Source organism: Penaeus vannamei, chromosome 33 (assembly GCF_042767895.1).
Source record: "Penaeus vannamei isolate JL-2024 chromosome 33, ASM4276789v1, whole genome shotgun sequence".
NCBI classification, from domain to species: Eukaryota; Metazoa; Arthropoda; class Malacostraca; order Decapoda; family Penaeidae; genus Penaeus; species Penaeus vannamei.
In genome coordinates this window covers 31,015,224-31,040,223 of record NC_091581.1, presented here as the reverse complement: position 1 = coordinate 31,040,223, position 25,000 = coordinate 31,015,224, and the positions used below count along the sequence as shown (strand labels likewise).

At 35.8% G+C, this 25,000-nt stretch overlaps 2 protein-coding genes across 5 annotated transcripts in view; one reads left to right on the top strand and one right to left on the bottom strand.

Annotated features, from left to right (window-relative positions):
- Positions 1-12,686, top strand: part of LOC113801642 (E3 ubiquitin-protein ligase RNF19B) — a 24,442-nt gene extending 11,756 nt beyond the window's left edge. For all 3 annotated transcript variants that reach the window (XM_027352202.2, XM_070145115.1, XM_027352203.2), the window contains exons 2-13: positions 4,421-4,681; positions 4,869-5,059; positions 5,198-5,468; positions 6,122-6,236; positions 6,397-6,587; positions 6,852-6,996; positions 7,158-7,294; positions 7,787-7,884; positions 8,418-8,613; positions 8,796-8,979; positions 9,351-9,501; positions 10,526-12,686. In XM_027352202.2, the coding sequence (XP_027208003.1) occupies positions 4,447-4,681; positions 4,869-5,059; positions 5,198-5,468; positions 6,122-6,236; positions 6,397-6,587; positions 6,852-6,996; positions 7,158-7,294; positions 7,787-7,884; positions 8,418-8,613; positions 8,796-8,979; positions 9,351-9,501; positions 10,526-11,173 (2,562 nt within the window). In that variant the 5' untranslated portion in view covers positions 4,421-4,446 and the 3' untranslated portion in view covers positions 11,174-12,686. The remainder of the gene's footprint in view (positions 1-4,420; positions 4,682-4,868; positions 5,060-5,197; positions 5,469-6,121; positions 6,237-6,396; positions 6,588-6,851; positions 6,997-7,157; positions 7,295-7,786; positions 7,885-8,417; positions 8,614-8,795; positions 8,980-9,350; positions 9,502-10,525) is intronic.
- Positions 12,687-17,508: 4,822 nt separating this feature from the next.
- The window catches only part of mal (molybdenum cofactor sulfurase), a 9,053-nt gene continuing 1,561 nt past the window's right edge, over positions 17,509-25,000 (bottom strand). For both annotated transcript variants that reach the window (XM_027352189.2, XM_070145114.1), the window contains exons 3-13: positions 24,076-24,689; positions 23,719-23,862; positions 23,109-23,232; positions 22,536-22,612; positions 21,797-21,996; positions 21,302-21,418; positions 20,588-21,179; positions 20,110-20,319; positions 19,619-19,737; positions 19,146-19,250; positions 17,509-19,013 (exon numbers count right to left, since the gene is read on the bottom strand). In XM_027352189.2, the coding sequence (XP_027207990.2) occupies positions 18,804-19,013; positions 19,146-19,250; positions 19,619-19,737; positions 20,110-20,319; positions 20,588-21,179; positions 21,302-21,418; positions 21,797-21,996; positions 22,536-22,612; positions 23,109-23,232; positions 23,719-23,862; positions 24,076-24,689 (2,512 nt within the window). In that variant the 3' untranslated portion in view covers positions 17,509-18,803. The remainder of the gene's footprint in view (positions 19,014-19,145; positions 19,251-19,618; positions 19,738-20,109; positions 20,320-20,587; positions 21,180-21,301; positions 21,419-21,796; positions 21,997-22,535; positions 22,613-23,108; positions 23,233-23,718; positions 23,863-24,075; positions 24,690-25,000) is intronic.

The window sequence follows — 25,000 nt, the reverse complement described above, 5'->3', positions numbered from 1 at the left end:
CAAGTTACTAGTATGTGCCAGATTGCTAAGAACTTGAGTGCGCAAGAAATTATCATTCTGCTCACCACATCTCTGTTGTTACTTAGTTGCATCATATGCAGTATAAGAGATGTGTTTCTGACTAGATAGAAGTAATTCCTCACCCTTCCTTCTGTTGCTTATTAATGATTTTGTTCATTGATAATCTTGGATTCATGTTATTACATGAAGATTTAATAGGTTTATCGTTGCATTCACTACATTATCTCAGTTTTGGAAGGGGGTGGGTAGATATTACATTTTTAATAATTAGCCCATTGCCCACGAGTGTTTTGTGCTCGATATTGGACCAAGTCCCGGCTGCCATGTAGCTGACTGCTCAAAGGAAGAATTATATTTATGGGAAATACCTGATTTCCCACTTGAAGAGTTTGGCTGCAGCATAGGATTTTCCAGTGAACAAGGCTAAAAGGTAACACTCATTTCCAGCAATCTAATGCAATAACGGATGAAGATAGTATGGGATTATTTTGTAATTGCTTTCTTGATTCTGGTTTACGTGGAATGTGTTCCTTTAAACTTGAAAGATGTGCAAGCAAATTCAGAAAGGATCCGAATTCAGAAATTCCCTCTTTTTTGTGTTTTCCTACTGATGATTTTTATCATTCCTGTTTGATTTTACTTATATGTTTATAATGCCATAATCCATTCTAGATAAGCTGTATTGGCATTGAATGTGTTTACCCTGATAACAAGGGGGTATGATAAACTATCACTGAAATATTGAGGTTGAATGACTAACACATGATATCTGTGTCCTTATCCCAACTGGCATGTTTACACATTAGGGTTTATTGTTAATATGATTTTCCCCATCAGTGTTATTCTTTGTGTTCGATTTTTTAATGATATTAAGATATATATATTTATAGAACATAAGATTGAATACTTATTATTTGCTTAGTTTTCATGAAAGTTGTGAGAGCAGAATGGGTGATGTTTGTTTTCATGTAAAATAAAATACTTGTTTATGTAATGGCAACTCTTTTAGTAAGTGTTGTTTTGTGGCTTCTGTGGTCAGTTGGTAATTGTCAATGCAATTGCTGAACTAATGTTTGTGTTTTGTTAGAGGCAGTTATAATATGTTCAGGAAATGTGGAAGGTACATCTTGTTTTCTAGTGGTAAACTACAGGCTGTACAAGGAACTGATTGTGTTGTGCCAAACAAAACTAGGTCCACCCACACACTTGGATATATTCCCACAAAGTTGGGAAGTGTCTAGGTGTCAGAAAGTACCTTTGATATTTATGTATGTGCAAAAAGGAAGATTTTGCAATTTACTTGTGCTTGAAACTTTGATATATTAATTTTACTAAGTAAAGGACGAGCACTACTGCCTAAAAGTTTTTTTTTTATTTAACATACATTTCCTTGAATGAAATGAAATAGTATACACATGTTTGCCACAAGAGATATGTAGGTGAGGTGACTTGATTTTACTTGGTGCTTTGGGAAATTGAGTTTGGCTTGTTATGTGCCAGAGAAAAAGTTAGAACTTCTTTTGTTCCTGTTAAGATTAGTTTGTTTTGTACTCAGAATCAATTCTCTCTCTCTCTCTCTCTCTCTCTCTCTCTCTCTCTCTCTCTCTCTCTCTCTCTCTCTCTCTCTCTCTCTCTCTCTCTCTCTTCTCTCTCTTCTCTCTCTTCTCTCTCCCTCTCTCCCTCTCTCCCTCTCTCCCTCTCTCCCTCTCTCCCTCTCTCCCTCTCTCCCTCTCTCCCTCTCTCCCTCTCTCCCTCTCTCCCTCTCTCTCTCTTTCTCTCTCTCTCTCTCTCTCTCTCTCTCTCTCTCTCTCTCTCTCTCTCTCTCTCTCTCTCTCTCTCTCTCTCTCTCTCTCTCTCTTTCTCTCTCTCTTTCTCTCTCTCTTTCTCTCTCTCTTTCTCTCTCTCTTCTCTCTCCCTCCCTCTCTCTCTCCCTCCCTCTCTCTTTCTCTCCCTCTTCTCTCTCTCTCTCTCTCTCTCTCTCTCTCTCTCTCTCTCTCTCTCTCTCTCTGCCCCCCCCCCCTTTTTTTACTAGTACTGTCATGCCTCCCTCCCTCACCATCCGACATTTATTTACTAACTGGAATCTCAAGAATGTATTGTTCTAGTATGTTTTTGTTCTCAATGTTAATTGTTGATGCAGTTTCCATTTTGTTATTTGCTTTTTTCTTTTTGATTTGGTTTGGCATACCAAATGCTAGCTAGTTGATGTTTTTATGGAAGATGAACACATAACACATCCAGTACATAAAGAAAACATGTTGAAATAAGAAGCATTTTATGTTCGAGCATGTGAAGTTCCACCATAAATGAGTCGGTAGAATTAAGGGTCAAAAGTAAATAAAGGTAGTGCTAGGTGCATATCTTTTGTTTGCAGTCCCATGTAGTTACAAGCTATGTAGGGTTTCATGTGTATTTCCTGGTCCAGCAACAGGTTATCACTTCATGTGGGATATTGGAAATCATCATTTTGTATCTTTATTATTCTTTCTTTCTGTTTTTATATTGCTATATGTTGAATCTGTGATTTTTTTTTTTTTTTTTTTTTTACTCAAAGACAGTAGTTTTAACTCCTGCAGATGCATTTGATTAATAACTACTACTGTTGCAGCTACTAAAATTACTAGTACTACTATTACAGATGACTATGACTATGTGGGAATAGTAACTATTGTGACTTGTAGAAAGAAGATAATTTTGTTTTAAAAAAATAGTGTGCTTACTATATTAAGACAAGAAATACTCTTATCACTGCTAGGAACAATATGAATACTATTATTAATGAAGTACCTACTGCTGCAACTACGTTTAGTTCTACTATTTTTACAATTGCTATCACTACTGCAACCATTACTACTATTTTACTACTATTGTCTGTGATTTGCACATTTCAATCAAGACTTCCTGATATCAAGTTCAAGAAAAAACAGAGGCCTTGAAGCCCACCCTGTCAATCTAAAAGTTGAAAACAACTCTGTTTGCTAGTTCAAGATATTAGGAAAAGAAGCAAGTGGCCTAAATGCTCATCAAAAATAAACATACTGCCTCATAGTAGGGAGACCTTCACTCTTTCAAGAATAGCCAGCTGTCATGCTGACTTTGTAGCTTGTTGCCATACAGGCAGAGCAGGCGTGTACTGTACTTTTTTATTTTTTTATTTTTATTATTTTTTTTAAGGGAAATCTATGCCATTTTCCTGTAATACTTATCATGATTTCATAATGCAGTAATGAATATTTACCACTGTTGGATAGGGGCAAGTCGACTGATAGGTATGTAGGTTGATGGATGGATAAATAAAAATAGATAAGAGATTAATATATATATGATTGTTAAACAATTTGTTTCTGGAAAAAACAATGTTTATGTATGCCAAGGGATACAGTATTTTGACATATTTCTCTGCACTTATTTTATATCTGGGAATGGAGGGAGGGAGAAGGAGAGAGATTGAGGGGTCATTGGCAAGGCAGAGTAGACACTGCTTTCATGTGAAAATATTGCCATTATCACAGATCATTGTTGCTATCTTGCTGTTATGATGTTGATATCTAAGTGTATCTCCTTTTTTCATTGTGAGAATAGTGGCCATCTTTGAATTAATTCTTGATGTGTGGGAGACATAACAAACCTAGATGAGGTTTTATCATTCAGTCTTTTGAACCCTTGTCATGTAGTCTTAATATTATGTAATACTTTGATTGCCTATTTGTCATGCTTGAAATATTTTGATTTGCGGTGTTTTTCAGACATGGGTGCCAGGCAATTGCATGGTCCCCTTGAGTTTGGTTTGTGAATTTTTTACACAGATGGCAAACAGGATTTCTGGCTGACCTTATCTGATATTCCCATAACTTGAATTTTATTTCCTTTCTTTTCCTAATGCTGCTGATATCATAACTTACTATTTGAGATTGTTATTATTAACATTGGGATTATTATAATGTTTACACCAGTGTTAATAACAATAAGAAATTGGAAATGAAAATGAAACGGGCAAGATCAGGTAAAACTAGTAATTGACTTATTGACTAAGCTCTTGTGGAGCTGTGTGTGTGTAATCAAAATTAGTCGGCTGAAAACACAGTGGACATGTCTTCAGTTTTGCAATCTCGGCATCAGTAGGCAAAGAATGAACTATTGGTTGACATAGCAAGGTGCTTTTATCATTTTCACTCCTCTCCTTTTCGCAAACGTAATCCTCCCACTCACATTTAATGAGGGTTTTACTGAAAGTGAAATATGCTATGATTTTAATTATGATGGTCCTATTACTTTTGTGCTAACCTTGTTGATAGATAAAAAATATATATATATATTATTATTATTATTATTTTTATTATTATTATTGTTATAGATGTTATCATTAGTCAATTAACATACCTCCCTCTTCTTAATGCAGGACTGGGTGGCACACCTGGTAACAACATGAGCAAACCATGTGGCGGTAGCAGTAGTGGCAGTGGGGGTTGCCAAGGTGGGGGGGTACGCACTAGGACATATCCCTCAGTGAGCTCAATGGAGCGTGGTGGAGGAGGCGTTACGGGCAGTGGTAGCAGTTCCGCCTCTGGATTCCCTCGGATGTCCCTCAGATCTCTCTTGCTCAACAGTCCTTTCTCCATCCGCACAAGGTCCAAAAGGGTCCGCACTCCAACCTCCTCTCGTAAGTATTTCTTTCTCTCTGGTAACACTACGTTATATCATATACATTTATCATCACGTGGCCAGTGAACAACCTAAAGTATTCATGCTGATCTTTTTTAAGCTGAAACTATGTTGAGAATTGTCCTGTCATTATTTTGGTTGATTTTTTAATGTAAATTTTCTTTTTGATGTTAATGCTTCAACAGATAAATTGACCATAGAACCAGAACGAGATGCAGATTCTTTGGGAGTCTTCACAGAGGGAACTGGGGAAACCACAAGCTGGAGTTCTATCAAGCGGCATACAACCACTAGTAACAGGAGTCGCATTGGAAGTCGAAGGGGCTCCGTGGGATCCCGGGGAACAGCAAGGGCAGAATCATGCTCATCAGAACCAGTAAGATTTTGTTTTGAAGTGCAAAAAGCAGGACTTTTAATAGTCTAACTCCTGCAAAAATATGTGACCATTTGTTTGTATTGATTTACTACATATATGACAACTTCAGTATTCTTCATTATAAAAATCTGATTCCAGGGAGCTACAGCAAGCAGCTGTGGCAATGTCTCAGGGGGTGCAGGAGCTGGTGCAGGTACAGGGAGTACCTCTGTAGAAGGCTCATCAGAGGGAGTGCGGCGTGAATGCTCCTTGTGTCTCCAAGAGGTGTCGGCTGATCTCTTCCCGACCCTTTTTTCATGCCCACACTCTGCTTGTCTTCCCTGTTTAAAACAATATTTGAAAGTAGAGATTACAGAATCGAGAGTTAACATTAGCTGTCCGCAGTGCAACGAACTCATGCATCCCACAGGTTAGTTTTTGATCTTTGTGTCATATTCCATGCTTCACAAGAACCAAGTTGGTATATGTGTATATATGTATATATTTTTTCTTCTAATAATTAGATGTTTGGCATATGCCTGAAGTTTTAACTTTGATAGTGTTATAAATAACTACCTACTTGTTTTAGTAATTTGGCAAGATGTTTTTGTTATATGATGATATGTTTAGAATTTAGGTGAGATCAGTTTATGAATGAGGTCTGTGTAGTAATATTTTTTAGAACTCCTAACTTTGTGTATAGTAATGGGCTTATGGATTAGTTGAGGTTTCATAGTGTAGAGCTCCTTTCTATTTCTGTTTGTTCTCTTTTGGCTGGGAGTAAAATCCAAATATTTAAGCTGACTACATAAGTATGAAGTTTGATAAGTTCAGGAGGAAGATTCTGTTATTAGTTTTGTAAAATGTTATTTAGACCAAAGGAGGAACATTTTTTATGGGCATGCAAGACTAGATTGTAGAGAAATGTATCTCTATGATAAATTGATGACTTTTTAATTGGTTTACTTCTCTCTGTCTCATTGGAATTTATTGGCTTTACATGAAAAGGTTTCAACCAGCATGAATAGACATAAAGGTAAATGTCAATGAGGTCAATTAAGAAACATCCCTTTACTTCCACAGATATTCATCAGATTGTTGCAAATGATTTGCTATCAGACAAGTTTGAAGACTTCATGTTACGCAGGGTGCTATCCATGGACCCAGACACACGGTGGTGTCCTGCCCCAGACTGTGGGTGAGTGGGAGTCACTAATGAATATTCTGCTTATAATGTGTCATTCCCTGCAGGATGGATCAAAAAAGCAGGTTGATTCATTTGCACTGCTTAAAAGTGATTGCTGCCTTATGAATAATCATCATGAAGTGAGGAAGTATTAATCAAACATGTATTGCAGGTTTGCAGTAATTGCAACAGGATGTGCTGGATGTCCAAAGCTGAAATGCGAGCGTCCTGGCTGCGGAAGCTATTTTTGCTACCACTGTAAGGCTGAATGGCACCCTAACCAGACCTGTGATATGGCTCGAGCTCAACGTTCACCCAATGTTCTCCTCTCATCATTCAATTACCTTCATGACATTCAGACAAGTGAGTTGTTATTACTTATGTCTTTTATATCCTGGAATTTCTGGGTTTAGCAATACTCCTGCAAGTAGCATAATCTTTAATTTTGTTTTTTCTATTGTGCAGGTAGAACATTTCCTTGGTTTGACTTATACTTTGCCATTTCCATTCTGGCTTCCTTTTGTAAATCAAGTTTTTCATAAGAAAGCATGTACTTGGATTGTAGTCTTTAAGTTGTAAAAAAAATTGAATCTAGATGTAATACATACATATATATTACTTTTTTAGATGACGATGTCAAATCATGCCCAAGATGCCAAGTGTTGATTATGAAGATGGATGACGGTTCCTGCAACCACATAACATGCAGTGTGTGCGGAGCAGAATTCTGCTGGCTGTGCATGAAAGAAATTTCTGACTTGCATTACCTAAGGTTTGTTTGTGTCTTTGTTATTGTTGACTAGCCATTGAAATGGGCATTTGTAGTTATCCAATTGTTGAAAGAGGCAACACCAAAAATAATAATCTGACTCTGCATGGAAAAAGCAACCAACTATAAGTATGAATAATGTTTTTTTTTCCTTGTATGTTCAGCCCATCAGGGTGTACCTTCTGGGGCAAGAAACCATGGACAAGGAAGAAAAAGATCTTGTGGCAGCTTGGAACACTAATCGGGGCTCCACTTGGCATAGGGCTTGTTGCAGGCCTAGCTGTCCCTGCTATGATTATCGGTAAGAAAAGGTGTTCCTGCAGGTATTTCCCATACTTCTTTGCTTTGTGTCCATTTGTGTGGGTGCATGTGAGTGTATGTGTGTGTGTGTGTGTGTGTGTGTGTATGCAGTGGGTGCAAGTGAGTGCATGTGTGTGTGAGTGTATGCTTGAGTGTGTGGGTGTGGTGCTAGGTGTGGTTGGGTGTTTGTATAGATATTTATAAAGATTTTATAGATATATAGTCTTATCTTTTTTATTTAATTTCTTCCTTTTCCTTTTTTAACTCTTCTTTCATGCTTTTACAATTTCTCCAAATATCAGCTTTTTTTTTTCTTCTTCTTCGTCTTCTTCTTTTTTCAAAGCGTAATGATCATCAAATTATTTAATTTATTTACAATAATCTTCTGTACTGACAATTTTAAAGGATGATAAAATATACTTTCATTAATATTTCAACAACAACAAAAAAATGAAATGTATATAAAAAATTTTATTTGCATTTACTTTCATAGGGATCCCCATATGGGTTGGACGCAAATTGCACGCGCGATACTCTAATGGTAGCAGGCATCGTCGAAATTTGGCTGTAGTTGGTGGTGTGACTGCTTCAGTAAGTAGAGTTTACAAAAGTGTATCTAGCTATGTACAAGGATTGTCTAAAAAAAAAAAAATGGCAGGCATTATTTGACACATTGGCTCCTGGTACATGCACTTTCCATTGTAGTTTTATTTTGTCAATATTGTTTTATTTAGATGGCTGCACAAGCACACACTGTGCCAAAGGAGTCAGTTTCTTACACACTTCTTTATCCAGATCCTTGAAATTTCAGAAACATGTTTCTGATACTTTTATATGTCATTATATAACATTTTTATTATTGACCTTGATATTTTTAAAACATTTATCAAAAATACCAATAGTAATAAAAACAAGAACTCCTCTCGTTGACAACTTAAAGGAATAGGGTAAATAGGTATGATTAGGTAGGCCAGATAATTGACTCTTGGGTGTTTAAGTATTTCTGTATTCACTTATGTATAAATAAAGTTGATAACAAAAAACACAGTCAATGTCAACTTATTAATAATTGCTTGTCTGATAATCTATATTTATATGTATTTGTTTTCTTTATACTTTTACAGGCTGTAATATCACCAGTGCTTGCAGGATTAGCAGTGAGCATAGGTGTGCCAATTTTATTGGCGTATGTGTATGGTGTTGTCCCAATATCTTTGTGCCGTTCAGGAGGCTGTGGTGTTACAACTTCAGCCTCTGGTGTTAGAATTGCTTTTGATGATGAAAATGACATGGTATTTGGATTACCTGGAAGACAATCAGGTAAGACATAGTTTCACTTTGGTAATTGACAGCACAATGAATTATGCGAAGCTGTGAAATTCTGTAGTATATTTGTTTGACTGCTCAAATATTCTTTTCATCCATTACATTACTTACATTAATTTCTTTGGGTAGTAATATACAGTGGTCCAATTTATTGATCGTGAAATCTCTCTACACAGAATCAAGCCATGTGGGAGGTGGAACAGCCAGCATTGGGGAGATGTCTTGTGGGGCATCACTCTCTGCGGATTCTGCTGCACATGTCTTAGCAGAAAGTGACCGTGAGTCTGCCAGCAACACAGCCATTGCCCCAGCATCCTTGACAGGCTCTATAGCTTCCTCATGCATCTCTAGAACAAACAGGTAAATGTAACAACAGAATAGACTTATTTTTGTTTCCTTTGGTTCATTAAAGTGAAGTAAAGTTTTTTCCAAAGATAATTAGTACTGTTTTGTTATTGCTATTTCTGAATCTTGATAATTATCAAAATTTGTGTATGTAAGAGGCTTACATACTGATGCAAGAAGTAGCATCTGAATGAGATATTAGATAAAATACAAGCTGATATTGAAAATCTATATTAGAAAGTTCCGTGCTGTCTAAAACTCGTTGATTTTTTAGATCTGTAAGATGTAAGCAGTGAAAATGTGTTTAATACTCCTATGGGTTCTTAGAACTTGGGAGTATTTCACTTATGTGTCTTCAGTGATATGTTGCTTTTGTGTTTTAACAGATTGGAAGTTCATGTAGATATTGCACATGGTGCTCGTTCAATCGCCAGTGGGGAAACTGCTTCATTAGCAATATCAGAGAGATCAACCCACACAATGGACACAGACAATGCATCAACCCGGGCTTTAACTGGTTCTCTTTTGCAGTACAAGGTATGCTTTATTTTTTCTTGATATCTGTAAGCATCACATGTGAAGTTTTTCTTTTCTTGCATTGATTGATTTGATCTTCCTCTGTGTCATTTATGTCAAATTATATGCATTATGCTGTAAACAGTGACATTTTTTTGAAGTTCAGACCAGTAACATTTACCTTGGTCTTTAAGTATTAGACATGTAAATATCCATAATGTTCCCTTTTCTATGTATACAACTATTTTTTTGCCATTAGTTTAACCCAGTGTGCGTGGTCTATTTTGGCAGCCGCTTGGTCTGCCAAATGGGGTACATATGTATGGTTCGGGCATGTGCTCCAGGTTTATTTTCTTGTTGTGCTCACCTCAATGACTTCCCAGCCACTTGCCTAAATATGAAGAGCACAATGCCTTCAACATCAACTTTTACATGCACTCAATTTTACATGTTTTTACATGGTCACTTTTTTTACTTTATCAATGTAATAGTCAGTTGAAATAATAGTGAATATTCCAAAGAAATTAATGAATGAAAAATAAATAAATATATAAAAAATGGGCAATAATAGTGAATACTCCAAAAAAAATAATGAATGAAAAATGGGCAAGAGAGAGAAGAGAGAGAGAGGGAGTGAGTGTCAGAGTATATGGATTGACTGACTCACATGAGAGGTAGAAAGGTAGACATAAAAAGAAAGAGAAAATACAATGTATTTGAAGCACATATGTCATGTCATTCACAGGTTTAGAATGAGTACCCTCAAATCTGTCACATGTAAATGAGGTCACCTGCAAGTGTAGTCCAGACTGCCATGTCATCTATAGGATTGGCACCCATGTACTAAGGGTTAAATACTTAGTCAGTATCACTATTTGTAGAAAAGAAATGTGTGCAGGACTTATGAATATAGTGGTTGATCAAGGACCATTGAGTTACCAAAACTTCTAAAGAGATTATGAATTATGTATATTTATTTTAAACCTTTTATTGCATAGGGTCTCTAAGTCCTAGTGTAAATTTAAGCAAACTTCCAATCTAACAGGTATCAGAGAGTGAGGCTGAGGAAGAAGCAGGAGCAGGAGGGGACAGTGCCAGCAGGGTGTTAGAGGACGGGGTCGGTGTAAACCCTCACATTACCAGCCTATACATCCACTCCATTCCACCCTCGGCAAGTGATAACAACTCGGCTGTCTTGACCCATGATGCCAGTAGTGACCAAGGTGCCACAGACTTACGACTAGATAGTGTAAGTGCAATAATCACTGCCAGACAGTTTGCTCGGCGCCACAGTTCCTCAAGCAAGGGAGTGACCTTTCTAGGAGACAGCTGCGAGGCCAGTGACCATGTCGCTCTCACTTTGGATGATGATGATGAGCATGAGAATGGGTCAGACAGTCTCTTTGGTAATGAGGAGATTCCTGGAAATTGTCCAAATATCACTCCTATGGTGGATCTGCAAAATGAAAGTGAGAGGGCAGTTACACACAAAAACCCAGGAGGAAGGTTGTTGCATAAAAATGTTTTGTTCAGCAATAGCACCTCTACCTTGCCATTAGTCCATGAAAGCCAGAGAAAAAAGAAGAGCAAAGGAGAGAGCAGCAAGCGTCGAGCATCCAGTGCAGAAGGCAAAGTGCGGAATTCCAGTAAACCAGTGCGATGCGAGTCCTTCCCCAAGCTGGAGAGCCAGTGAGTCTGTGATAATCGCATCTTCCTTTATATTCACTGATGGGTAAGATAAGGACATATTAAAAATCTTCAGTGTGATATCCCAATTGGGAAGCTTTACATTTAGTATGTTTAAGCACAAAGAAAATATATTGAAACTAGTTTATTGTATTTGGAGACGCAACAGGTCTGCATTATTTTAATTGACATTTTGGGTACCAACTCTTGGTTCATAAAATCTCTGCAGGAGGTGGAGTTATATATTAGTAAAGCATGGTCACTTTTTCTATGTTGTTATTATTTTGGTCAAATTAGCCATGTTGAAAGAAATTGGTATTTTCTTGCAAATATGTTCATGAGAAAATTATGAATCTTTTAAGATTAGAAATAAATTCTGGGATGTTTCTCCTTTCCTCCCTCTCCTTCCTCCTTCCGCTTTCCCCCCTCCTTCTTCTCCTGTCCTCTCCTCACTCTTCCTGCCATTCTCCTCTCTCCCCTCTGCTTTCTCTATCCTCCCTTGTCTCCATCCCCATCTTTTTCCTTTGCTTCATTACACATACTTTGTCTTTGGTAAGCTTCCATTTGTAACTGTATGGATGAAATTCTTTTTGTGTTCCATGGAGCTTTCTGTGCTGAAAAAAGTATTTACTAACATAGAATTCATGTCTATTTGAATGAAGATGATTACAATGTTATAAATGTGTTTAGTGTATATTGGCTATCCTTTTTCTTTTTCTTTCTTTCTTTTTTTGTATCCCCTTTTCTGCATCATGGGTTTTAATTAAGGTGCATATTTTGAAGAAGATGGTGATAAGTGCAGGTTCCTGAGTTTCTCAATATAACAACTTGTCAGCATAAGCAAGTGTAGTGTGAGGAGCATTCCAGAATTTGGCCGTGCTTTACTCCAATAAAACATTCCAGCCTCAGTGTTATTGTGGATGTAGATACTGTACAGTTTATTAATAGCGCTGGCAAATATTTGTACCTTTCTAGTCGTTGCAGAATCATGAAGCTGTGGACTTTGTGTTTATACCGTAGTGTAATGATAGACAGTGGATGTTGCAAGTGTACTTTTTTTGCACTTGATTCATGGAATTTTCTTAGATGTATTTGAATATGAGGTTTTGTGATTAAAGCAGAAAATGCTTCAAAATTATTGCTCCTTATAGGCACAAGGAAACTGTCCATAGCATTACAGTGGATCATTTATCTTTTATAAATGTTTTTGTAAAGCAAAATGCCTTGCTTTTTAAAGTTTGGAAGTAAGCATATGGGTATACTGATGTGAGTTGCAGCTGCTTTCCATCTAATTAGTTGCAACAAGAATTACTTCTCCTATGTGCATTATCTGCATGGAAGTGCCACACAACTTACAACTGCATTCACTCTTTACAGAAGAGAAAGGGTGTTTTATGCAGGTAAAGAAACAAACACAGATTTGATGTCTGTTGTTGATTTTTTTTTCTTTTTATCTATATGAATAAATGTATAATATATGTATATTAACATAATGAACAACATTCTTAGTATAAATTAAAGATATCATTTTTATTTACCCTTTCCTTTATGAAATGTAAGTGTATGATAAACTAGTATGAAAGACAAACATACTGAATAACAGATGTGTATGCACAGATACAGATGCTCCTAAACAGAATCACTTATATTTACAAGCCCTCATTCAGCTCAGGCCTCATCTCCCATCTTTCAGCTCATTTGAATGCAATCATTATTTATATAATAACAGACTTATTGATCAATGTAGGTACAATTGCATCATGATACATCCTAACCTCTTAGAGCATTGAGGTGTACTCTGCTCTCACAATACACTTGTAGAATAAACACAAGTTGTACATGTTATCTTGGAGAATATTTATAGTTTCTTCTGGTTGCAGTCCATTTTTCCCAAACAGTTACAAGATGTAACTTAATATGGTTATTATCCCATAAGGCTTTTTATTAGGTGCTATGCAGACAAGTACCCAGAAACGACCAAGTTCACTTTTTTTTGTAAAAATGGGTATATGCAAAAAAACAAACACATCGGGAGAATAATGAATGATGTATAGATAAGTCGAGATAAAATAGGTAAATGAAGAAAAAAAAAAAGATAAAGGAAAATGCTTTTAATAAAGTTAACAAAAATTATGGCATATTTCTTCCATGCAGGTAATTGCATAACATGGTAAATGTGTACGTGATTGTTATCGTATACCTATAGTTAATGAAATTAACTGTAAACCTTAAAAAAAAGTGGAATGAAAATGTATTCAGTAACCAGTAAAATAACTTCAGAATATTTGGAAATCATTATCATTTTGATGATGATGATGATTTTCTCTGTGGCTTTACTAAGATATTGTTGTTTATGTTCTTACAATAACAAGAACCTGTGAAATTGTCAGTATTCTTCTAAAGAAATGTCAGGCATTAATAAACCTTTTTCTTCATTTGATGTATGTAAGGTTCCCCTCTTATCAAAACTAGGAGTTTTTAGAGGAGTGAGGTTGTAAGGGGTAATTCATACATTTCCTAGAGAGAGAAAAGTATTGCAAAGCAAAATTATACAGAAACTACAATGAAAAAGGAATTTTAAGAAAATTGTTTTGATTGTAGGAATTCTTGAACTTCATTACTGAATCATAATCAAACCCCTATACACTGTCTTTCATGCACATCTACAGAAGCATATACAGATATGTTCACATGGAGACATACATGAATGCTTGTGTATGTGCTTAAACACGTGCACGCACGCAAGCGCACACACACACACACACACACACACACACACACACACACACACACACACACACACACACACACACACACACACACACACACACACACACACACACACACACACACATACACACACACACACACACACACACATATATAAACACACACACAAACCCACACATATATAAACACACACACACACACACATGCACACGGGAACACACACACACACACACACACACACACACACACACACACACACACACACACAGACACACACACACACACACACACACACATAGGGACACGCGCACACACACACACACACACACACACACACACACACACACACACACACACACACACACACACACACACACACACACACACACACACACTTAACATAGAAACACACACACATTAACATAGAAACACACACATTAACATAGAAACACACACATTAACATAGAAACACACACACATTAACATAGAAACACACACACATTAACATAGAAACACACACACATTAGCATAGAAACACACACACATTAACATAGAAACACACACACATTAACATAGAAACACACACATTAACATAGAAACACACACACATTAACATAGAAACACACACACATTAACATAGAAACACACACATTAACATAGAAACACACACACATTAACATAGAAACACACACACATTAACATAGAAACACACACACATTAACATAGAAACACACACATTAACATAGAAACACACACACATTAACATAGAAACACACACACATTAACATTGAAACACACACACATTAACATGGAAACACACACATTAACATAGAAATGCACACACATAAACATATAAACACATATAAACAGAAACACACACACATGTAAAACACACACACACACAAACAAACAAACGCACAAACACACACATACATATTTTGCATTTACAAAGTTTTATTTTTTCCAAAAGACTGAACTAGATTCAACCCAAAATAGGTAATTAAAGTCAGCAAGTATTATATAATGGATGTGACAAAAGAAAATAGCATAGTATTTGGGTGAGAGGTCCACAGTGTATTCAAACTGGTTAAATTGAAAAGTGATATTACACCATTTAGAAACATTCAGCCTTCTGACCTCCATGATATACACTTCACAGAATATCTTATTTCTGTTAAACAGCTGGCATTGTGTGATGAAAAAGAATTGTTCACAGCTGTCAAAAGAAAGAAAATATCATCAGTGTGGTAAATTTTGAACTAATAGACGCAGAGAGTAAAGTCCAGAAAAGGAGTGGTAAATGTTAAGTAATGCCATTGACGAGGGTAGCTCAGTTAATAACAGGTGCTAGAAAAACGTGATATTGGTGCTCATTTAATTACTTCCAGTGACATGAAAAGGGATTTTGAGCAAATTCAGCAGTGATTAAAAGGTCAGCTGTAATTGAACCAACTGCTATGTTAAGATATATAATTCAGATGCCCATATACTGAAATCAAACCTATAATGCTTCTAAAACGGAAATTTAAAAGTTAACAATTTCCAATCCCAAAAGTATTAATCTACAAAAGAGATCCATCGTTTTGAAAAAAAAGCAAGAAATGAAAATTATAGCAGGTTACATGTATGACTAACATAACCATTAAGAAGCCTTACATAGACATAAAGAGCCGAGTTCTCTTATTTCCTCAACTGTCTGGTATCAGATTGGACTGGAAGCCTCAGAGAAGATTTAAACAAGTTCCCTCCTAATGATTTTATATTCTATCATATTGGTTTTGTTGTATAGATTGTGAATGTGATTTACAGCTCAAGTACAGTATTTTAGTGTTTTGTATGTGTAAAACAATGTCTTATTGCAATAAGGACAAATTATTATATCTCTGTATACTCAAAAATATATAATGCAGACTGCTGTTTTCATTCATTCATGCATTTAAGAATGTCGGAACATTTGATTTCCTGATATGTCTTCACATTTGTTCAAAAGAAAGAAAAATGGTAGTGATCACTTACAGCTTCCAACCATTGTGTGTTAAATATGACATGTAGACTTCTTACAATTTCAAACCAATTAGAAAAAGTGATGAACTGTTAATGCCTATTTTGTCATTTTTTTCCTTTCTTTCACTTGTTCACCATTCTTCATTTTACTTTCCTAATTTTCCCTGTATTTGCTTTCTTTGTTGACACTCTCCCTTTCATAACATCTCATCTTTCACAGCTTTTCTGAACCTATTAGCTCAAATGCACTTCCAACCATCTGTTCTGTTTCTGTCTTGCTATCTATTTATCTATCTATCTATCTGCCAGTTTGAATATACCTCTCTCTCTCTCTCTCTCTCTCTCTCTCTCTCTCTCTCTCTCTCTCTCTCTCTCTCTCTCTCTCTCTCTCTCTCTCTCTCTCTCTCTCTCTCTCTCTCTCTCTCTCTCTCTCTCTCTCTCTCTCTCCCTCCCTCCCTCCCTCCCTCCCTCCCTCCCTCCCTCCCTCCCTCCCTCCCTCCCTCTCCCTCCCTCCCTCTCCCTCCCTCCCTCTCCCTCCCTCCCTCTCCCTCCCTCCCTCTCCCTCCCTCTCTCCCTCCCCCTCTCCCTCTCCCTCTCTCTCTCTCTCTCTCTCTCTCTCTCTCTCTCTCTCTCTCTCTCTCTCTCTCTCTCTCTCTCTCTCTCTCTCTCTCTCTCTCTCTCTCTCTCTCTCTCTCTCTCCCCTCTCTCCTCTCTCTCTCTCCTCCCCCCACCCACACCCCAGGGCAGGAGTTCATTCTGTAAAGATATTTAATTTTAGTTGACATCTTTGTATGGAGGTATTACATTTTTTCTTCTTTGTATATTCACTTAAAATAGCTAAAAAAAGAAATGTTTACTTCTTTTGGTTACTTCTTGATACTAATTTTGGTTAAGGATAGATGTTTAGAAAGACTTGATAAGTCGCATCAGTAATTCCCATCCTTACCGGTCTGTCAGAGGAAGTATAACGTTGAAAACATTTTTTTTCCTCTGAAATATTCTGTGCAATTCAGCAACTGCTTCCTTTAGATATAATAAATTATGAAATTGAAGTTTTAGAGTCAATATTATGCAAAGGTTTGCTTTTTCAGTGACATATTTTTCGCATTTCCTTTTTTGTATTGATTTTTGGAGTGTTTCTCACATTTTTTAAAATCCATTTTAACTTTAGCAAGTGCATTTCATCTAAAAAGTTTGCCATGGTATTACTGAAAGTGTCAAGGTTTTCTACAGTTGTCTTCAGATTTAAGTTAAGTGCTGCTTGCTTGTGATAAATGATTCCCTTGGTGTTCAAGACACTATATATAAAAAGACTGTGTGAGACTTTTGGTCTAGCTGTCACTGCCAGATGTATCTTTTTGCCTCTACAAAACAAATAGATATGGGCATTTTGTGTATTTCTTACAGTAACTTTTTTCCATTGTATTTTCATTTTCTTTATGATTACAGAAGAAATGTTTCTTGTAAGGGACTAAATGTGTGCTTATTGGTAGACAAATGCTTAAAAAAGTAATGAATTGATGCAGTTCTGGTATTAAATTTACTGTGTACCTGAGTGTACTTTAATCACTATAATGGAATTTTGTAGGGTTAAGGAAAGGAATAAAGATTAGAATGTATTAATATATTCTCAAAGTTAAGCAAATAAATTGTGATGTGAACAAAATTTTAGTGCTTTTGTTATTGTTGTTTTTGTATATTCTGAATAAAGGCATGGTTTTTAAAAAAGGTAAAGAAGAAAAACAGCAATACCATTAAAATAAGAAAAAAATAGAACTAATGCTTATTCTCTGTGAATAAGACAGATTATATGCACATCTAAATCTTGAAAAGGGTAACAGCCTGTAAGTTTTGAAGAGGAATACCTGCTGCTGTAGACAGAAAAAATACAATAATCAGCTTTTGCCTGACATATTGTAGATTCATTATACAAATAGTTCATTGATTCATACAATTGTATGGGTAAAATTCTGTTTCCAAATCCATCTGTTGCACATACTGTGCAAAAAATCAGATGAATTTATTTTTATTGGTTAGACTAAGGTATATTTGTATTATCATTTGAATGACTTCCTTATCATTGAAATGATCTTGTTTGTTATATTGTCAAGGTATAGTGTACATAGTATGTATTGTAAATTTGTCACAATAAACATTATATACAAATAATAGTTCACCCTTTCAGTTTCAACAATGGTCAGGTTTCCATTTGATTAAACTTAATAGTATTGCAAAACTAACCAGAACTCGTCTAATACCTAAGATGCTGTATTGAGTGCCAAAATGTCAGATAACAGCCTAGATTTACATCTGTAATTATTCTTGTTAAACACTTTTTTTACAGTAATTACCATTTATTTCTGCAACAGTTAATATGGCATTAAACTGATTTCTTTTATGTTAAATATAGCATTTTTATCTTTTGGAGCATTTATGATTCCAGTCAGTCCCTCATAAAACACACATGTATATAAGTTCTGTTTTATTGAAAAGATGAATGATTATTTCTGCTTTTGCTGCCAACCAAACAAAACTTGAAAATAAGCTAATATGTTATTAATGACATACTGGTACTTAGTGGAGAGTATCACAGATCAACAATCACTTATAATGTATTAGTGTAAACAGTTAACAAATATATATATAAATGTAATTTAAACTTAACATTTCCTTAGAAAATGTTCGTTGTCATACAAGACAAAAATTGCATAAAAACACTTTTGTACTGCAGTTATGTGCTTTATAAATGTCTACCCAAATAGCTTGTAAATCAAGAACAAAATATAGCTTTCATTATACAAAATATGTGTATAAAATCATATTTATAATCATATATGTATATACAATATATTTACACCCCAAAGGATGCATATAATATTTACACTGATCTAAAATTCACGTTTCTACATTAAGTCTGCATTAGATGTTACACGGACTTTACTTCTGACTGAAATAGTTTCATCAATAGATACTGAGGATACAGCTGCAGCGTGGATTCCAAACTTCATATAAGAACCTCTTGTAGCTGCCAATGTGATCATGGGCTCTTTCATCCTCTCCCCAGTTTCTGGAATGACACCCACCATCTGGCACCTGTTACACCCTCCTTGAACCTAGTCAGGAGAAGAGGTAGTTAAAATGATGGTGAATAGTGATGGTGATGATGGTGTAGGGATTCTTCAAGGCAATAAGATAATGTGATAGGTATGAAATTTATATGTATCCTTATGCATATGCATAAATACCTTAAATCTTAGCTTGCCCAGTAGCAGTTCCTCCCATGAGTCCTCCTCGTAAGGCTCCCCTCCATCCAGTACCAGGTTGGCTCGGAATCGACTTACGAGTTCCTCCTGGCATTAATAAAATTACACATGTATAAGATAATTTATCTAGATACATCATTGAAATGGGTTCTTACTTCTTTTAAATTTAAAAAATATCATTTTAAAAACTGATTCCTATTAAAAAATAAATAAATAAAAAATAACAAGCCTGGACTACTTTGTAAAGGATTTTTATTTGTATATGTCTGTAAGATGGAATGCAAGACAAAAACAAAACAAAACAAAAACTTCCAATTATAATGATAAAGCACATACATGTTTTGTCATACACAAGCACCATGCTCTCACATATATACACGCATTGTCACACATGCCCCTATGGTCACACCAGCTTCTAAAACAATACACTATGCTACAGAGAATTCATGTCTTACCTCTGTTAATTTTGCAAGTCCTTTTTCGGAAATATCCTGCAGCAGCTTCCTCACACTTGCTCTATGAATCACTAAGTATTGTGATTCATTTGCAAAGGAAAGAGACTCGCCTAAAGAACCTGAAAAATAATTTCCATTATCTAGTCTGCATAAATTGTTTAATAAATATTACATTCTATCATTACCTTCATTATATGAAGAATAACATTTCATTCCGAAAGCTTTCACATGTACATTTGGATTAATTAGATTTGAACATAGATTTTGACCAGATTATGCTAAAGCATATGGTATTAACTGCAAATGAAAATAAATAAAGAAATGAATAAACATTTTAGCATATTATGCTACAATTAGTTCAAAATGGCTTTAATCTTAAACCTTTGTACAAAACTACTTATATTGTTATCTGCATTAAGGCATGTAATTTTACATCAATGTCTTACTATAACTATACTGTTATAAAATTAAATCAAGAAAGAATGAACTACCATTGCCCTTGGAGTCAAGTTTTCCTGTCCTCTTATTCAGCTGCTGCATGAGCTTCAAATCAGGCTGCTGAAGTACCCGTGAAAGCCAATTCCCAACTTCTGGTCCACAGTCATGGCCCCTTATCCGGTCGCCACACACAACACCACGGCAGAGAGATGCGTCTCTGGTGCTGCCGTCCTGAGGTTCTAAGGGAACTGCAATACTTTCACCTGTGATGGAAAGTAGTTTAGTACTTTGTGATTTCAAATTCTACATGATGCCCTTTCTTTTTCACAACTAGTGGAAAATTATTTAGATTATTATTAAATAACCTGATAAGTTTCTACATGATAACATAATGACATTATTAGTATATCACACCCAGCATTAATAATCCAATGAACATATTAAAAAAAAAAATTATTTGTATGATTCTTTTCTAGCCACTAATTCTTATCAAAGCCAAAACTTAAAATGGCTTAAAATGTATCCACATACCTTTGAAAGAAAGCTTAAGAAGTCCATTTATCATGTCAATGCTTGGTTTTATGAGGCTCATAATTGGAAGCCTTTTCTGTGTAAGCGTTGCCCCAGAGTTTGTTACAATCATCCACTGCCGGTCATACTTCAGTCCCTCTTCTCCTATACTCCATTCTCTTACTGATATACCACTGCAAGATTTAACTGGGTACAGAATAATATTTGTGAGTTTAAGTGGTGGTGCAGAAGTCACATTTCTTTCATTTTCCACTTGTAATGGTGTGTTTGTAACGTCAGAATCTAAATATCCATTCATGGTTCTCACAGTACTTTCATCGCCATCAAAATGTTCCTCATTTCTATTCACAATTTCCAACTTTTCCGATTCTGTCTGTCCTCTCATGTGATGGCTTTCCTTTTCCACTAAACAGGGCTGAACTTCTATCCATGAACTATCAATAATGAGATTGCCTTCCACAAAGCACTCTTTCACCATTTGGAGTAGCTGGTCTGCATCTTTGTAGGAGTTCATGTAGCCAAAACTTATCCTCACAGACCCAGTCGGAAGACCCTCTACCAGGTCATGTGCATCTCCACATACATGTCCAGCCTGTGATAATGGAAATAATATACTGTTAAAATAAGTATAAAAAAGTAAGAAACCTTTTTTTCATGAACCATACAAACATACATCCCTGCATACACATAGGTTAATGTAAAGCCCATTACTACCTTAAACTGTTGAATTAGTGTCTCCTCAGAGATGTTCAAGTACTTCTGGCAGGCTCCAGGATTACACAGACACCCAGTGCGTAAATGAATGTTGTACAGGGAAGCAAATTTCTCCACCTGAAATGTATTATCACACCATTCTATTAACAGATATTGATATATCTGATTTAGAGCTCATCTTTTCCTAAAATAGAAATATTTTAACTACAATCATGAATATTGCTTATTTTAAAAATTCCAGCATAAAACCTATTATTGCCTCATATTTATCATAGTTTCACACCAACACAAAATTGTTACACTAATAGACTCCCCATCAGAGAGTGAAACCAAAACCCATTCCAGTTTTACCACACATGTCAAAATGATTTTCTTATTACTGTAGATATGTTTCTTTGTCTTTTTAAACAAATTACTTCGTACAAGGTCTAAATGCATGTTATCTGTATACAAGGCATTCACTTGGTATCAATTCATATCAGCTCTGTTACCTACCTGTGAATATCCAACGTACGTCCCATCTGACTTAAGAATGCTGAAGTTAACAATGGATCCCTGAGTCCTTACATCCCAGTAAGCACCCTTAGGATAAGCCTCAACAACAGGGGCTCCATTCCCATGCCTGAAACTTCGCAGACTGTGATGTGTGTAGCGGGCTAAGTTGAAAACATGTTGCTGGACGTTCTTCATCCCACCTGAAAGGGAGAATGAAATTCAAAACTTGCACTACATTTACCATTATTTATTAATACAGTGTAGGCTATTTATCTCATACAGTGTCAGTCCAAACTGTTTATATCTATCACTGCAGATTGGGTCTAATTAACATGATGACACTGGAAATGCTTAAATACATGCCCTATCCACTACAGTTTCCTTTATCAATTTTGTTAATGCATGGATGGCTCCAAGGAGTTAACAAGGAGTCAACAGTAGGCCTACCAGATTTTACCTAATAACTCCATTCTTTGAACTTGAGGTAAAAAGGTTTGTTTACTACATTATAATAATAATATAGATGATACCAATTCTAATATCACCAATAATCATGATAGTAACTCTTTGTTCACTAACTGCCACATGTAAACAAATTAAATGAAACAAAAACACAGTAGAAAAGTGTATGCTAACCTTTGCAAATACTCTAAGATCATCCTTGTGCATTCAGTAGTAATTGAATGTAACGGATATAGCAGTAAGTATGATTAGACTTAAAAGACGAAAATCTTCTAACCTGTGTGATTTTCAATGGTATCAAGCCCATTGCGAACCGCAGGAATATTGAGGAAGGCCAACGTTCCATCTTCAAACCTGGAGTAGTGAAGAGAAGTCTTGGATTCTAAACACACAAAAATATTTTTTCATATAAATAATTATATCTAAAATCATAAGGATGACTTCACAAGCCATCAAATAGTATCTTCATAATACTCAGATAAATGGACCTAGTGCACATTTGTCAGATGATGTGAGTTACGAAAGCCTACCACAGCCTTGTGTGTTCAGACCACTTCATGGCTAACTATGTCTCCTTTTCCCTTGGCGTCTTATCTGTTTATCTCTTGAAACATATGAATTTAATGTCTATAGGAATATATTATTCATCATCTTTTCCCATGTAAACCCATCACATTTGGGTCTAAGTGCTGTATCAACACTTAGTGAATCATTTAGGTGCATCAGGCCAACACCACAGTGAATAATCATTGCATTACTGTCCTACTCCATTATGATCTAGACACATATGTATTATTGAGTTATCACACTAAAAAAATAGCATAGGTAGATTTTATCCATTCTGTCTTACTTCTCGTGAAGAACAGGCCGAGGCACAGCCACAATCCTCCGAGAGTCTATCATCAGCACTGAACCACCCCCAAAGTAGCTTTTTCCCAAGACTATCCATGCTCTTTGATGCACCAACAAGCAACCTGTGGGGAAGATTGTAGCATGAAAATTAGCCAACAATTCACTATTATTAAAGCCATCAATACTATTTCCCTAATATAACATTCAAGTATACTTATATCAGTTATACTTATATTCTTTTAAAGCTAGAAAAGGGACTGCTATTAACATACTATCAGCCTAGAATACCATGAACAAAATGTTGCATATGACTACAGATTATCTATGCAAATACAATATAGCATATAACTAATTTTCTTCTATTTGTTAAAACCTTCATATTGTTGACAAATATCTCAAATATGAAGTGGTTAACATGATTATAAGAGCCAAGAATCATTCTAACAAAACCTTTCCAGATAATGAAACTATGTTCTTGCTGGGCACAAAAAGGGCAGCTTATGTCTTTAAAATCTGCAATAGAATAGAAAAAAAGCACATATATCAGATTTATTTACAGTCTTCCTCTTCTCTCCCTTTAAATTGATATTACTTTCCATATCTCTTACCAAGGCCTGTTGGGTATCCAAAGATTTTGTAGAAGGACACTGGAACAAAATCTGGCTTCCACTGAGAGAGGTCTAGGGGGCATGTAGCAGTGAATCCAGCAGCGTCCAGGACCACATACCAAATGCAGTCATCTGCTGTGTTTTCTGCAATGCAAAATACATTAGTTACTTCATGTGAAAAGGAAGTTTGAGAAGTAAAATGTATATTTTATGACAAAATGGATTATTTTTCTAACGAGAGATTTTAAAGTGTATCTACTAAGTCAATCAGTACCATTCTGTAAATATAAAATCTGTCTTGTCCAACTAATAATTCAAGTAACAGTTTAATGTATGAACAGCTCACATATCACTTACCTGGCAAATAAGTATTATTCTTGTTTAAAGGTTGCCTCTTCAAGACAGGGTCTAAAGCACCTTTTTGAACTTTATCTATCCATACCAAAGGAGACTTTACACCAGAAAAATTACACTGGGCACTGTAAGCAAAGAGACAATGCCTCTTTTTCTTTCTGTTGCCATTTGGAGCTCTTACACTATCATCCTTCTCCCTTGCATCTGTGTGGTTAAGATTTGTCTTGGAGGGAAATGTCTTGCACTTATCTAGCACATGGTGGAGCTGTTCTGTTTGGAGACAATACACATCAGCACCATTAGCAGCAGCAGGTCCCCTCATACCCAACACAGAGGTATGATTCTCCATTGCATACACAAAAGCTCCATGAGTTTTTTCTTTTCTATGACTGTCAAATACTTCCTCTTGCACAGAACTATTGCTGACATGCCCATTTTCCAGCTGGATTGTAGGTTCTGGGTTGTTCTTGCTGATATTGATATCTCCATTTTCAGTACAAGTTTCCTCTGAGCCATGCCAGTTGAAATGCTCTGCTACTATTTTCAGTGCTTGGGTAGCTCCTGATGTAAAAATGACATCATATTCATCAGCAGTTGTATTAAAATGATCCAGAATTCTGAAAAAAATATACAATAAAGACTTCTATGAGAAATCATTAAAGATATCAATATTAACAAAAAAACTTATGGTATAATGTTAATCTATGAAAAGGACCATTAAAGTTATCTTCTAATATCAATCTTCACCTAGTGACATCTTACAGAAGTTTAGATTAAATTCCCTAAAGTACATGCTAATCCATATAATATTACTACCTCCAAAATGGAACACAAAATTATCTATATTTTAATGAAAAGGCTCTGAATTCCTTGTGGACTCCTGGTAGATATGCAGCTCAAATCATATGGGACTGAAATCCATTAGCAC